The 14512-nt window shown below is 43.3% G+C and overlaps 1 protein-coding gene across 1 annotated transcript in view; it reads right to left on the minus strand.

Annotated features, from left to right (window-relative positions):
* LOC115109409 (alpha-2,8-sialyltransferase 8B-like) overlaps nt 1–5146 on the minus strand; it is a 31812-nt gene extending 26666 nt beyond the window's left edge. Inside the window, exon 1 of the mRNA XM_029634263.2 lies at nt 4758–5146. Within this exon, the coding sequence (XP_029490123.1) occupies nt 4758–4855 (98 nt within the window). The 5' untranslated portion in view covers nt 4856–5146. The remainder of the gene's footprint in view (nt 1–4757) is intronic.
* Between the last annotated feature and the right edge of the window lie 9366 nt (nt 5147–14512).

The following is a 14512-nucleotide window of genomic DNA, read 5'->3' on the forward strand; positions in this document are numbered from 1 at the left end:
TTGTCCCTAGAATTTCTAAGCAAACAGCTGGAGGCAGGGCTTTCTCCTATAGAGCTCCATTTTTATGGAACGGTCTGCCTACCCATGTCAGAGACGCAAACTCGGTCTCAACCTTTAAGTCTTTACTGAAGACTCATCTCTTCAGTGGGTCATATGATTGAGTGTAGTCTTTCCCAGGAGTGGGAAGGTGAACGGAAAGGCTCTGGAGCAACGAACCGCCCTTGCTGTCTCTGCCTGGCCGGTTCCCCTCTTTCCACTGGGATTCTCTGCCTCTAACCCTATTACAGGGGCTGAGTCACTGGCTTACTGGGGCTCTCTCATGCCGTCCCTGGAAGGGGTGCGTCACCTGAGTGGGTTGATTCACTGATGTGGTCATCCTGTCTGGGTTGGCGCCCCCCCTTGGGTTGTGCCATGGCGGAGATCTTTGTGGGCTATACTCAGCCTTGTCTCAGGATGGTAAGTTGGTGGTTGAAGATATCCCTCTAGTGGTGTGGGGGCTGTGCTTTGGTAAAGTGGGTGGGGTTATATCCTTCCTGTTTGGCCCTGTCCGGGGGTGTCCTCGGATGGGGCCACAGTGTCTCCTGACCCCTCCTGTCTCAGCCTCCAGTATTTATGCTGCAGTAGTTTATGTGTCGGGGGGCTAGGGTCAGTTTGTTATATCTGGAGTACTTCTCCTGTCCTATTCGGTGTCCTGTGTGAATCTAAGTGTGTGTTCTCTAATTCTCTCCTTCTCTCTTTCTTTCTCTCTCTCGGAGGACCTGAGCCCTAGGACCATTCCCCAGGACTACCTGACATGATGACTCCTTGCTGTCCCCGGGCCACCTGGCCGTGCTGCTGCTCCAGTTTCAACTGTTCTGCCTTATTATTATTCGACCATGCTGGTCATTTATGAACATTTGAACATCTTGGCCATGTTCTGTTATAATCTCCACCCGGCACAGCCAGAAGAGGACTGGCCACCCCACATAGCCTGGTTCCTCTCTAGGTTTCTTCCTAGGTTTTGGCTTTTCTAGGGAGTTTTTCCTAGCCACCGTCCTTCTACACCTGCATTGCTTGCTGTTTGGGGTTTTAGGCTGGGTTTCTGTACAGCACTTTGAGATATCAGCTGATGTACGAAGGGCTATATAAATACATTTGATTTGATTTGATGTACCTCTCCATAGCCTATTGCTTGGGGTGAGAGAGGTTAAATAACCGGCTACTAGGAAGAGGAGCTACAGGCTGGAGGTCAATGAAGCAGTCGTACGGCCGATGAGCCGGCAGAGACAGGGCGTGGTGCTTACTGAACACAGGAGCTACATTGTGATACTCTGGAGCAACTGATGACAGGTCCGGAGGTTTTGGAATCGACTGGGGCACAGACAAGGCAGGGGCAGAGCAGAATGTAGACAATCTGAGTGACAAAAGGAACTCCAAGTGGTTACCTTTCCGGTGGTCCAGTCGATCTGTGGGTTGTGTAGCTTTAACCATGGATGGCCAAGAACCAGTGGGGAGTAAGGACAGTCGATTATGTGGAAATGTATCTTTTCCTGGTGGTTTCTAGAGAGACACAGGTTTACAGGGAAGGTTCTCTCACAGACTAGGGCGAGGAGCTGTCTGTTGAGAGAGTTGCATCGAGAGGTGAATCGAGTGGGACAGTGGCCAGGCCCAACTGAGTAATGACACCTCGGTCCATGAAGCTCTCGTTGGCGCCTGAATCCATGAGAGCAGACAGAGGGAAAGCCTGGCTCTGCCACACAAGGTTGCCTTCAAGCAGGGCTCTGGGGGAAGATGGGCTGGCGATTTGGCTCAACAGTATATCCCCCACTACTGCCGAGCCCCCTCTTTTGATGGACGCAGAGAATTAGTGGAGACAAAGTGACCAACCTGGCCACAGTATAGGCAGCTCCTAGCACCGATGAGCCACTGCCTTTTTCTGGAGAGACAGGCCCGACCGAGCTGCATGGGTTCAGGATCAGGAAGAGCCTTGGAAAGGGATGCAGTCGGAGAAGGCGCTGAAGCAGATGTTATGGTGCACGCAACCCTACCTACTCTCTCCCTCCATCGCTCATGGAGACAGTTGTCAATGCGGGTGGCGAGAGAGATAAGTTCATCAAGTCCATCCGGCTCATCCCTGGACACCATCTCATCCTTGATGGTCTCAATGAGTGCGTTCTGGCATGCTTCCTGAAGGGCCTCCTCATTCCAGCCGCTCTCAGCGGCAAGGGTGCGAAACTCACATGCCATCTCAGCAACACTAACGGCCTTGACGGAAGGACAGGAATCGTTTAGCGCTATCCTTACCGCAGACCGGGTGGTCAAAATACTTTCTTCATCTCTTCCGTGAGTCTGGAGTAGGAGAAGCAGATGGGGGACTATCTATCCCACACCGCCGTGGCCCAGGAAAGCGCTGCTCCACGGAGGCAGCCAATCAGGAAGGAAATCTTGGTCCGTTCACTAGCATAAGAGTAGGGCTGTTGCTCAAATACTAGTGAACATTGTACTAAAAAGACTCTGCAAGCTCTGAGGTTGCCATCGTGGCGCTCGGGAGTCGGAACAAACGGCAAAAGGCCTTGGGACTGGTTGTGAGCTCTGGGCGAAGGTTTGGCCCTGTAGGTTAGACAGGCTGTGTGAAAACTCCTTGATGTGCTCCAAAAGCGCATTCAGGGCTTGGTCATGTTGCTCAAGCAGGGCGCCTTGGCCAGCGAGGGTTTGGTGGAGAGGATCTGAGTCAGCTGGGTTCATCTCTTTGGCCAGATCGTACTGTTTCGCAGAGTGGAACAGGGAAAACAAAGAGCAGACTCAGACGAGAAGACTGGGATGAAGTAACCAAGGTATTTATTGAAACACAGGGGGAAGATGGAGTGCAGGCCAGGGGAAGCTTGGGCAGGTTGCAGGAAACCAGGTGCGAAGGCTGAGGCTGGAGTGAGAGGGTAAGCAGGGCAGGAGGGGAATCCAAGGAAGCAGTAGAGTGGAGAATCCAGGGCAGAGTTGCAGGATGAGGAGACGTGGGACTGGAGACAGGAACCAGAGTCAGAGCGGGCAGAACTGGAGCTGAGAGGAAAACAGGCACAATCACACACAGAGAGAAAGGGAGAGAGCACTGGGGGAGTGGTGGCAGGTTAAGGAGACACAGGATGAGCAGTAGAGGGCGTGGCAGGAGAAGATGTAACACCTGGTATTGCAACTGCTTGGTCTCTGACCACAAGGCACTACAGAGGGTAGTGCGTACGGCCAAGTACATCACCAGGGCCAACCTTCCTGCCATCCAGGACTTCTATACCAGGCGGTGTCAGAGGAAGGCCCTAAAAATTGTCAAAGACTCCAGCAACCCTAGTCATAGACTGTTCTCTCTGCTACTGCACGGCAAGCGGTACCGGAGCGCCAAGTCTAGGTCCAAGAGGCTTCTAAACAGTTTCTACCCCCAAACCATAAGACTCCTGAAAAGCTAATCAAATGGCTACCCAGACTATTTGCACCCCCCCCCCCCCCCCATGCTGCTGCTACTCTCTGTTATTATTTATGCATAGCCACTTTAATAACCCTACCTGCATGTATATAATTACCTCAATTACCTCGACACAGATGCCCCCGCACATTGGAACATTGACTCTGAACCGGTACCCCCTGTATATAGCCTCCACATTGGAACATTGACTCTGAACCGGTACCCCCTGTATACCGGTACCCCCTGTATATAGCCTCCACATTGGAACATTGACTCTGAACCGGTACCCCCTGTATATAGCCTCCACATTGGAACATTGACTCTGAACCGGTACCCCCTGTTTATAGCCTCCACATTGGAACATTGACTCTGAACCGGTACCCCCTGTATATAGCCTCCACATTGGAACATTGACTCTGAACCGATACCCCCTGTTTATAGCCCCACTATTGTTATTTACTGCTGCTCCTTAATTTTTTTTTTCTTATCTCTTACTTTTTGGGGGGTATTTTCCTAAAACTGCATTGTTGGTTAAGGGCTTGTAAGTAAGCATTTCACTGCAAGGTCTACTACACCTGTTGTATTCGGCGCATGTGACAAATACAATTTGATTTGATTTGAAATAAAAATGTTTGTATCCTGTATATTTGACTGTGATACTTTATGTGGTTGTCTCACCTATCTATTTTAAGATGAATCCATTTACTGTAAGACGTTCTGGATAAGAGCATCTGCTAAATTACTAAAAGGTCAAATGTAAATGTTTTACATACAGATCTCATATTACTGTATTATTACAAAAAATTATAATAATATTGACGTCACAAATGTATCATTTGGTACATTTCTTCATAAAAAATGTAGTTATTTAAAACCTAGCAGTACTACTCTTTTATTTGAGCGCTAAGCTGATATGTAGCATTTTGCAAAAGAAACCATCAAGCAATAGATTTTAAACAAATACGTCTGTCATTGAACAACCCCATACCATGATTAGATAGTGAAAAAACACACTCATCTCTTTCATAATATCTTTAAACAATAAAAGCTAATTTACCAACATTTCAGAAAATGTATAGCGTTTTGGAATGAAACTCTGCAAATGTATCCTAACAGCCTACAGCCTACTGGAGAAATGTTAACGTTGGAGGAGCACTCAATGTCTTCTAAAGTTCTACTGAATGAGTGAATATAACGCAGCATCGAAAACAATTTGCACATGAACATAAGATTCCATTTCTTTGAATAATGCAATTTCACATCTAGATAACACGTTTATAGTGCAACAGAAATCATGAACAAAACTAATCAGAAACACCGCTATACTTACCCAATTTCTTCCTGGACTTCAGCAATATCAGCAATTATCAGAAATATAACCAGCAGTGTTACAATTCCAAACATCAATGTTCGGAATTCTAACTGCATGACTGAGAAGGCTGCAGAACTAATCCAAGCGACAAAAATCTAAATCGATTGAATACATTATCCTTTTAATCGTTGAAATTGATAGATTTTACTCAATTATCTCCACCATTATTATTCAATGTTAATCTTGAACGAAGACCATTTGTCTCGGAACAAATCCCAGGTTGATATATTTTTATAACGTATTTTTTTCTCTTCCTTTTTCCAAACGACAGCGGCACTGTTTGCATCCTCACCTCAATTCCCCAGTCAAACTTTGAAAGATTGTGTTTGAAACTACATTGCGATTGAGACACGAACAATATGGAAAATACCACAATCCTTAAAGGGACAGGCACTTTATGGCTTTCTACAGTAGGGTAGCCTATGGCTGCTCTTTGAGGCTTTAGGCTAGGCTGCTATTGGATACTATCTATTACCTTTGTCTGATCATCATTGAATTGAAATCACTATTGCTGCATGACATTGATAACCGGGTTCAAAGGACCATTAGGCATTAGTAGACTAGCATATGTGATCAAATTATTATTCACCTTCTATATTCAACCATTCATCATGTGAATAGCATTATAATAGACACATAATACTATAATCTGTCATTGGTGCCTTTGTGAGGTCAGGTTTGTTGAGATAATGTTTTAAAAATCGAATTTTGTATCATAAAGAAGTTTATATGGGGTGCCTTCTGGTTTCATCATATCTTAAATTGTCCTTTGAATAGCTTACTGTCCTGTCTGAGTTGTATTACTGGCCTCACCCCAATATGATCAATGCAAAACCTTTGAGTTTTCAACTGCCTGGTTGTCTTGTCTTATTTATAGTCATGTTGAGTCAGTAAAAAATGTCCTTTGTCAGGCAGATGGTAGGGTGAGGGATTGAAGACTTAAGAGAGGAATGAAATAGAGCATGTTCTCAAATCATATGCATTTGCATATACATTTGGTCACTTTACTGGCTCAGCGTACTGGTATTCTGTATTTGATTTATTTCATAAACCAATAGTGCTCTTTCAGCACAGCATTCCAATAAATCTGTAAAGTGACATTGGAAATGGATTGCTCCATAAAACCTTTTAAGGATTTTGTTGCATGGAGTGATATGGGTTGTATGGGCTGTGATACTGAGGTAAATGAATATGATTTTTCTACAACTGTGAGTCAGCACAAAAACATCCTGCAAAGTATATCTGAAAGACTGACATAAAGCGTCTCCAAATCATTCTAAATGTTCAGCATTCTGATATCAGCAGACAGCCTGTCAATACCGACCTACCTCCGTTTCTCTGTCTGGTTTTGCTTCAAGTCCACCGATTTGAACATTTTGAACTGTTGTCTGTTATGCAGTGGGAATAACAACACTGACCTTGATTTAAAGTATGTTATAAAATATATTATATTTCATCCTGTCATAAGATTAAGGACAAAACAATAAATTGACGTGTAAAATGCACAATCACTCAAGCTGAGCCAGGTTGATTCTTCAACAGCACCTACTTGGCAGACTCCCAAACAACACTTTTAGAGTGATCAGTTGGTATGCATCAAAGTCAAGAGCATGTTTTGGGTAGCAACAAATGTTTGCCATCAGGGGTGTGTGTGTGTGTGTGTGGGGGGGTAACTGTTGGGGAGTAATTGTTAGTTTGTCGTATAAATTCAAAGTTTTGTTGTAGGACAGTGCTTGTTAATGGGAACTCTATACAAATTAGCTCATCAGCTCAGAGCAGTGCATGGTGGAGTAGCAGCTGTTTAATGTGGAGGGAATTTCCGTATTAATTAGCCTCATTCGGGAAAATGAAATTGAGTCAAAAGATTGAAATAGAAATGAAACGATCTTAATGCAACCAGAGGAACTTTCATGGCTGACCTAGAGAACAGCCACTTTATTTAATTGTATCATCGTCCTAGCTGTTGACAATTCAAATGGTCAAGGAGATACAGCAGTAAGCATCTTACATGTCAATTGTACCTGTGTAACATAACCCTGGCTACCGCCAAGGGCTGCTGTAGGGATTAAAGATGTGGATTAGTAGTGTCCTCATTAAAAGACTTGCTGTCTCTTTTAATGTGTGTAAACATTACAAGATGTTTGGTATCACATGTTTTGGGATTTAAAATGGAGCAATAAAGGCTGTCCAGTTGAGATTAACTTGGTGTGTTTTTGAAGTCAGTGACAGTATATTGCAGGGATTCTTCTTATTCTCTGTGGCAACTTGAACTAACTAAATAAGTAACTTAAGGCATTGTAGCTAAGGACAGGTCATTTTGTTGCCTACCAGTAGACCATGTACCAGCTCAACATTCTTGAACCCCATGTTTGAATAATGTTTAGAACCTGTTTGAATCCCAAAACACTCATAGACAAAATAACTGCTTGAGGGGGCTGAACTTTACTAAATTAATGAGATTCGTGGATCTGTTTTCCAAGAGAGGAGAGAAATGCCAGTAACACAAAGCATCAAGTGAATATCCAGCACTGTCTACTGCAATTTCACATTTTCTCTGCTCAGTCTCCATTGTGTATCACGCATGTCTATCCAATTGTACTCCAGGGAGCAATAGGCATTCATTTCTTCAACTGTAGCCTTTAGACCACATCTGATTTCATGAGGCCATGGCTCTAAAGCAGACTTGGATTCAAAAACCAGCAATAACAAATGCAGTATATATTTTTTGTTACTTTTTTTTCCCTTTATTTGTCACCGAAACCACATACTGTAGCGAAAGACAGAGTGAAGAGTTTTTCTTTACATCACAAAAGTCAATCACTGTTTACAGAATTGTTTGTGGGCCATATCTCAACTATGCAAACCTCTCTGAAATCAATCTCTGACCTCTACAGTAACCCAATTAACATCAACCTCTCTTTTTCCTTTAAATGTCACCCAGTCAACCTCCATTGGGCCAAAATATAAACATTATTTTGAATATGAATGCCTGAATTTAAGTGTGATGCTAAAAATGGTAATTCATCCTTATTTTTTGTTTGCACTTTGCAGTTTGAAACTGTCATGTTTTGTGATGCTGTGTTTGATTCACAAGGGGAAGCATTCATTTGTTTGAGAGCACTGGATGGAATGAACAGAGGCTGATCATGCAAGGGTTTTACATTCAAAATAGGTTTTGTTTGAAGAACTATAATTGCGTTTGTCGGGCTTTGATGTGATCCAGAGTGTGATACATGTCGAGGAGTGTGTTAGTAATTGAGGTGTCTATGATGCTCGAACCAATACCATTGGTATTCATGAGCCTCTCTCCTTTATTGAAGGGTCTCACTGTGCTGTCTGACACAATGGTGTCTAAAACCCACAGTAGAGAAATCAACAATCTATGTCAACAATTGGTTGGAATTACCAAAATGGTGGATTTTTTTTTATCTACAATCAGTTGCTTTTTAGCAGTGAACTCTAATTTGAGAATATGATGATTTTAGCTCTTGGAATTTGTCCTGTATGTTCCTAAATATTTTGAAGCTCTTACAAATTATAATTACATTGTGATCTTTGATTACGAAAACACTTGCCATAGCAGGATTAAACTGTTAATTAATATAATTATCAGATCAAATTGGGTGATTTAATGAATTGTGTATGTGTAAAAAATACTAAAAACCAAGATAAAAGTTTGTGTTTGAAGAATATCCTGAAGATGAAATAGAATAAGTATTTACTTAAAACAAGTTTTCTTGGGGGGTGATTTGCAATCATAAAAGGCCTGGAACTACTTCAATAGACTAGACTTGAGGGGTAGACTTCTGCTACATTACAGAGGCAGTAGTTTGATTTATAAAATGTTTTACAGTAGTATGTACTTTCACAAACTAGAGGCTCAGGACATTGGAGAAATGAGCCTCTACGATGAATTCCTAAATGAATGATGTGTAGTGTGATACAATGGCCTAGCAGCTGATGGATCACCACACACACACACACACACACACACACACACACACACACACACACACACACACACACAAAATAGTAAATTTCTCAGAGACCATATTATTCTACAGTGTTGGATGTCCACAGTGTTGGTTGTCCATTGTAATCCTTGATTGCACGCAGTTGTTTTTCTGTGGTACAAAGCCAATGGTTTACACCTGAGGGAAAAAGCAAGATATCTGTCAGCAGGACAAAAGAGCTATTCCTTCCTGTCAATTCTTACATGAAAACACTTTATCTTAACCCAAAGCAAATGTGTATGTGTGTAGAACCAATGACAGATTACTGAATCCAATGCTTTACAGATCCAGTGGTAACAGTGTTGTGTTCAATACTTATCTGTGTATTGCAGTCTGACTATAACCCTAATTTCCTATGGGTCTGGTCTTGTTTGTTGTTGATAGGGATGACAGGAATTGATGATAGTGACAGTTTGCACTATAAATATAATTAGAGTTTGTACTCCAGGGTGCAACAAATCCACAGATGATGCCATCTCTATTGCACTCTACACTGTCCTTTCACACCTGGACATAAGGAACACCTATGTAAGAATGCTATTCATTGACTACAGCTCAGCGTTCAACACCATAGTGCCCTCGAAGCTCATCACTAAGCTAATGACCCTGGGACTGAACACCTCCCTCTGCAACTGGATCCTGGACATCCTGACGGGCCGCCCCCAGGTGGTAAGGGTAATAACTCTACCTACATGTACATGTTACCTCAATTACCTCAACATATTGTTATTTTACGGCTGCTCTTTAATTATTTGTTATTCTTGTCTCTTTTTAGGTATTTGCTTAGAACTGCATTGTTGGTTAAGGGCTTGTCATGTCTTGAACTATAATTAATGTGAAGACTGTTATATTATCAAATCAATTCTCTATTATTACGGGATTAAACTAATCATGTAAACATTAATTAACTAGGAAGTTGGGGCACCACAGGAAAATGTTGTTTAAAGAGAAACTATTTCCCGGATTTTTAACTCCTGTCAGATATTTTCATATCTTATCGATTACAGTCACTTATTAATATATTACCTCATCAGTCATATTCTGAATGTTGCAAAATCCTGGATATCTGCACGAACCCTAGCATAAATTATGAATCAACGGCATACCAATTGGCTTAATGATTTATTTACTAACTAACTAAATAATCACACAGAAGTACATAAACACACACAGGATAGGATATGCGTTGGTTATTATCATGATACAATGAAAAGTCCCTAGTGGACTAAACCGCTTTAACAGCTTGTTATATCAAATGAAAAGGGAGGGGCAGGTAAGAAAGAGCGGGAGAAAAGACAAAGGACTCCACTATCGTACACACAGCTGATAACTAGGCTCATGGAAATGCTAATACTTTGCACATGAACAACCCCTCATTTGAAAAGAAATAGCAAGTCTTATTTTATTGGTCACATACACATGGTTAGCAGATCAGTTAATCTGAGTGTAACGTAGTGCTTGTGCTTCTAGTTCCAACAGTGCAGTAATATCTAACGAATAAAATAACAATTCCCAACAACTACCTAATATATCACATGTATATACTGTATTTTATTCCATCTATTGCACCTTGCCTATGCCGCTCGGCCATCGCTCATCCATGTATTTATATGTACATATTCTCATTCACCCTTTTAGATTTGTGTGTATTAGGTAGTTGTTGGGGAATTGTTAGATTACTTGTTAGATTTGTGTGTGAGTGATGTAAGATATATGGACATTATTAAAGTGGCATTATTTTTAGTGTCATTGTTTAAAGTGACTAGTGATCCATTTATTAAAGTGTCCAGTGTTCAGGGCTCAATTTGGGCAGCAGCCTCTCTGAGTTAGTGATTGCTGTTTAGCAGTCTGATGGCCTTGAGATAGAAGCTGTTTCTCAATCTCTCGGTCCCAGCTTTGTTGCACCTGTACTGACCTCGCCTTCGGGATGATAGCAGTGTGAACAGCTGGTGGCTCGGGTGGTTGTTATCCTTGATGATCTTTTTGGCCTTCCTGTTACATCAGGTGCTGTAGGTGTCATGGAGGGCAGGTAGTTTACCCCTGTGATGCGTTGTGCAGACCGCACCACCCTCTGGAGAGCCTTGAAGTTGAGGGCGGTGCAGTTGCCATGCCATGCTGTGATACAGCCTGACAGGATTCTCTCGATTGTGCATCTGTAAAAGTTTGTCAGGGTTTTGGGTTTACAAGCCAAATTTCTTCAGCCTCCTGAGGTTGAAGAGGCACTGTTGCACCTTCTTCACCACACTGTCTGTGTGGGTGGACCATTTCAGTCTGTCTGTGATGTGTACACCCAGGAACTTAAGACTTTCCACCTTCTCCACTGCTGACCCTTCAATGTGGATAGGGGGGTGCTACCTCTGCTGTTTCCTGAAGTCCACGATCATCTCCTTTGTTTTGTTGATGTTGAGTGAGAGGTTGTTTTCCTGACACTACACTCCAAGTGCCACCACCTCCTCCCTGTAGGCTGTCTCAATGCTGTTGGTGATCAAGCCCACCAGTGTTGTGTTGTCTGCAAACTTGATGATTGAGTTGGAGGCGTGCAAGGCCATGCAGTCATGGGTGAACAGGAGTACAGGAGAGGGCTGAGCACACACCCTTGTGGGGCCCCAGGGTTGAGGGTCAGTGAAGTGGAGAAGTTGTCTCCTACCTTCACCACCTGAGGGCAGCCCGTCAGAAAGTCCAGGACCCAGTTGCACAGGGAGGGGTTGAGACCCAGGGCATCCAGCTTGATGATGAGCTTGGAGGGTACTATGGTGTTGAATACTGAGCTGTAGTCAATGAACAACATTCTTACAAAGGTATTATTTTTGTCCAGATGGGATAGGGCAGTGAGCAGTGCGATTGCGTCATCTGTGGACCTGTTGGGGCGGTATGCAAACTGAAGTGTGTCTAGGGTAGCCGGTAAGGTGGCGGTGATATGCTCCTTGACTAGCCTCTCAAAACACTTCATGATGACAGAAGAGAGTGCTACGGTGCGGTAGTCATTTAGTTCAGTTATCTTTGCCTTCTTCGGTACAGGAACAATGGTAGCCATCTTGAAACTTCTGGGGACAACAGACTGGGATGGGGAGCAATTAAATATGTCCGTAAACACACCAGCCAGCTGGTCTGCGCATGCTCTGAGGATGCGGCTAGGGATCCTGTCTGGGCCAGCAGCCTTGCGAGTGTTAACATGTTTGAGAGGTCTGAGAAGGAGAGGGGTGGGCCGCAGACTTTGTTAAGTTAGCATGCCGCGACGGTGGCACTGTATTATCCTCAAAGCGGGCATAGAAGGTGTTTAGTTTGTCTGGAAGCATGACGTCGGTATCTGTTATGTGTCTGTTTTTTTTTGTAGTCTGTGATTTTCTGTAGACCCTGCCACATGCGTCTCGTGTCTGAGCTGTTGAATTGCAACTCCACCTTGTCACTGTACCGGCATTTTGTTTGTTTGATTGCCTTGCGGAGGGAATAACTACACTGTTTATATTCAGCCATATCACCAGACCTCTTTCCGTAGTTAAATGCGGTGGATCACGCTTTCAGTTTTTCGCGAATGCCGCCATCCATCCATGGTTTCTGGTTAGGGTAGGTCTTAATAGTCACAGTTGTTACAACATCTCCAATGCACTTATTTATAAATGCACTCACCGAGTCAGCGCATAGATCAATGTCGTTCTCTGAGCCTGACTGGAACATATTCCAGTCCGCATGATAAAAACTATCTTGGAGCGTGGCTTCTGATTGGTCAGTCCAGCGTTGAATGGTTCTCGTCACTATTACATCCTGTTTAAGTTTCTGCCTAAGAGCCGGGACGATCAAGATGGCTTCATGGTCGGAGAGGGCGGGGGAGGGCTCTGTATGCATCACGGAGGTTAGAGTAGCAGTGGTCGAGGGTATTAGCCCTATGTGTGTTGCAATCAATATGCTGTTAAAATTTAGGTAACATTGATCTCAAATTTGCTTTGTTAAAATCCCCAGCTACAATAAATGCAACCTCCGGGTATATAGTTCCTTGAGGGCCGTCTTGGTGTTCATTTGAGGGGGGTGTACACAGCTGTGACTATAATTGATGAGAATTCTCTTGGTAGGTAGAATGGCCGGCATTTGATTGTAAGAAATTCTAGGTCGGGTGAGCAGAAGGACTTATACTCGGAGGTTGCATTTACTTGAGTTCCCATGTTGTTATGATCACACCATGAGTTGTTAATCATAAATCATACACCCCCGCACTTCCTCTTCCCAGAGAGTTGTTTATCTCTGTCAGCGCGATGCATGGAGAAGCCTGGTAGCTGGACCGATTCCAACACCATATCCCGAGAGAGCCATGTTTCTGTGAAACAGAGAATGTTACAGTCTCTAATGTCTCTCTGGAAGGCAACCCTTGCTCGAATTTCGTCTACCTTGTTGTCAAGAGACTGGACATTGGCGAGTAGTATACTCGGGAGTGGTGAGCGACGTGCTCGTTTACGAAGCCTGACCAGAAGACCGCTCCATCTGCCCCTTCTGCGTCGCCGGTGTTTTCGGTCAACTGCTGGGATTAGATCCATTGTCCTGGGTGGTGGTTTGAAGAGAGGATCTGTTCGGGAAAGTCGTATTCCTGGTCGTAATGTTGGTAAGTTGACGTTGCTCTTATATCCAATAGTTCTTCCGGCTGTATGTAATAAGAATGAAGATTTCCTAGGCTAACAATGTAAGAAATAATACATAAAAAAACAGAATACTGGATAGTTTCCTAAGAACGCGAAGCGAGGCGACCATCTCTGTCGGCGCCATCTTAATTTAAATAGGCCTGTCTGTAAACTAGTTGTAGCTTGTTCCCTTGTTCCCTTTGTTCTGCAAGTGTCTGTTATAATAGATATGTCAGACGTACCAATGATCCATTTGATAGGGAAATGTTCTCCAGAATGGATCAATCAAAATACCACCCGTTGGTTCTCCTTCGCATTTACCAGACTAATTTACTTAAACAGCTGCAGAGACTGAATGTTCCGTTGTAGTCTTTAGTTTTGTAGAGATTTTCTTCTTCTCTGCTGAAAGTTTCAGAGTTCTAGCCATTATGTCCCTCTCAGCTCACGCTGTTGGTCTCGTTGGCCTAATGTACATTTTGTCGGAAGTGGGTTTTATACACTTCTGGGCAAAGGGGGTTCCATGACGCTGATGTGGGCATGGCCACTGACTTGGTTAAGACTTCATATGAAAAACAATTATCTCATTTAGAAGGCTAACATCACATTACATCTTCTCACAAATAGTTTCATATTTAAACATTTACATTCCACAACATTTTGATGTGACCCTGACAACTGGGAAATATATACGTTCAGAGATGCAGTTATGCTGTTAGACTGTCTTTAGTTACATCACAAATTATTAACAAATTCGACATGATTGTTCTTTAAATACCCACAGACTATTCCAAATGTTTGGAATACAGAAATACTGTTTAATTATTCAACCTTTGGATGTTACCGGGCTCTGGCTGGGCCACTCAAGGACATTCAGAGACTTGTCCCGAAGCCAGTCCTTGGCTGTGTGCTTAGGGTCGTTGTCCTGTTGGAAAGTAAACCTTCTCCCCAGTCTGAGGTCACAAGCGCTCTGGAGCAGGTTTTCATCAAGGATCTCTCTGTACTTTGCTCCATCCATCTTTCCCTCAATCCTGACTAGTCTCCCAGTCCCTTTCGCAGAAAAACATCCCCACAGGATGATGCTGCCACCACCCTG

Source organism: Oncorhynchus nerka, linkage group LG25, assembly GCF_034236695.1.
Source record: "Oncorhynchus nerka isolate Pitt River linkage group LG25, Oner_Uvic_2.0, whole genome shotgun sequence".
In the NCBI taxonomy this organism is placed as follows: Eukaryota; Metazoa; Chordata; class Actinopteri; order Salmoniformes; family Salmonidae; genus Oncorhynchus; species Oncorhynchus nerka.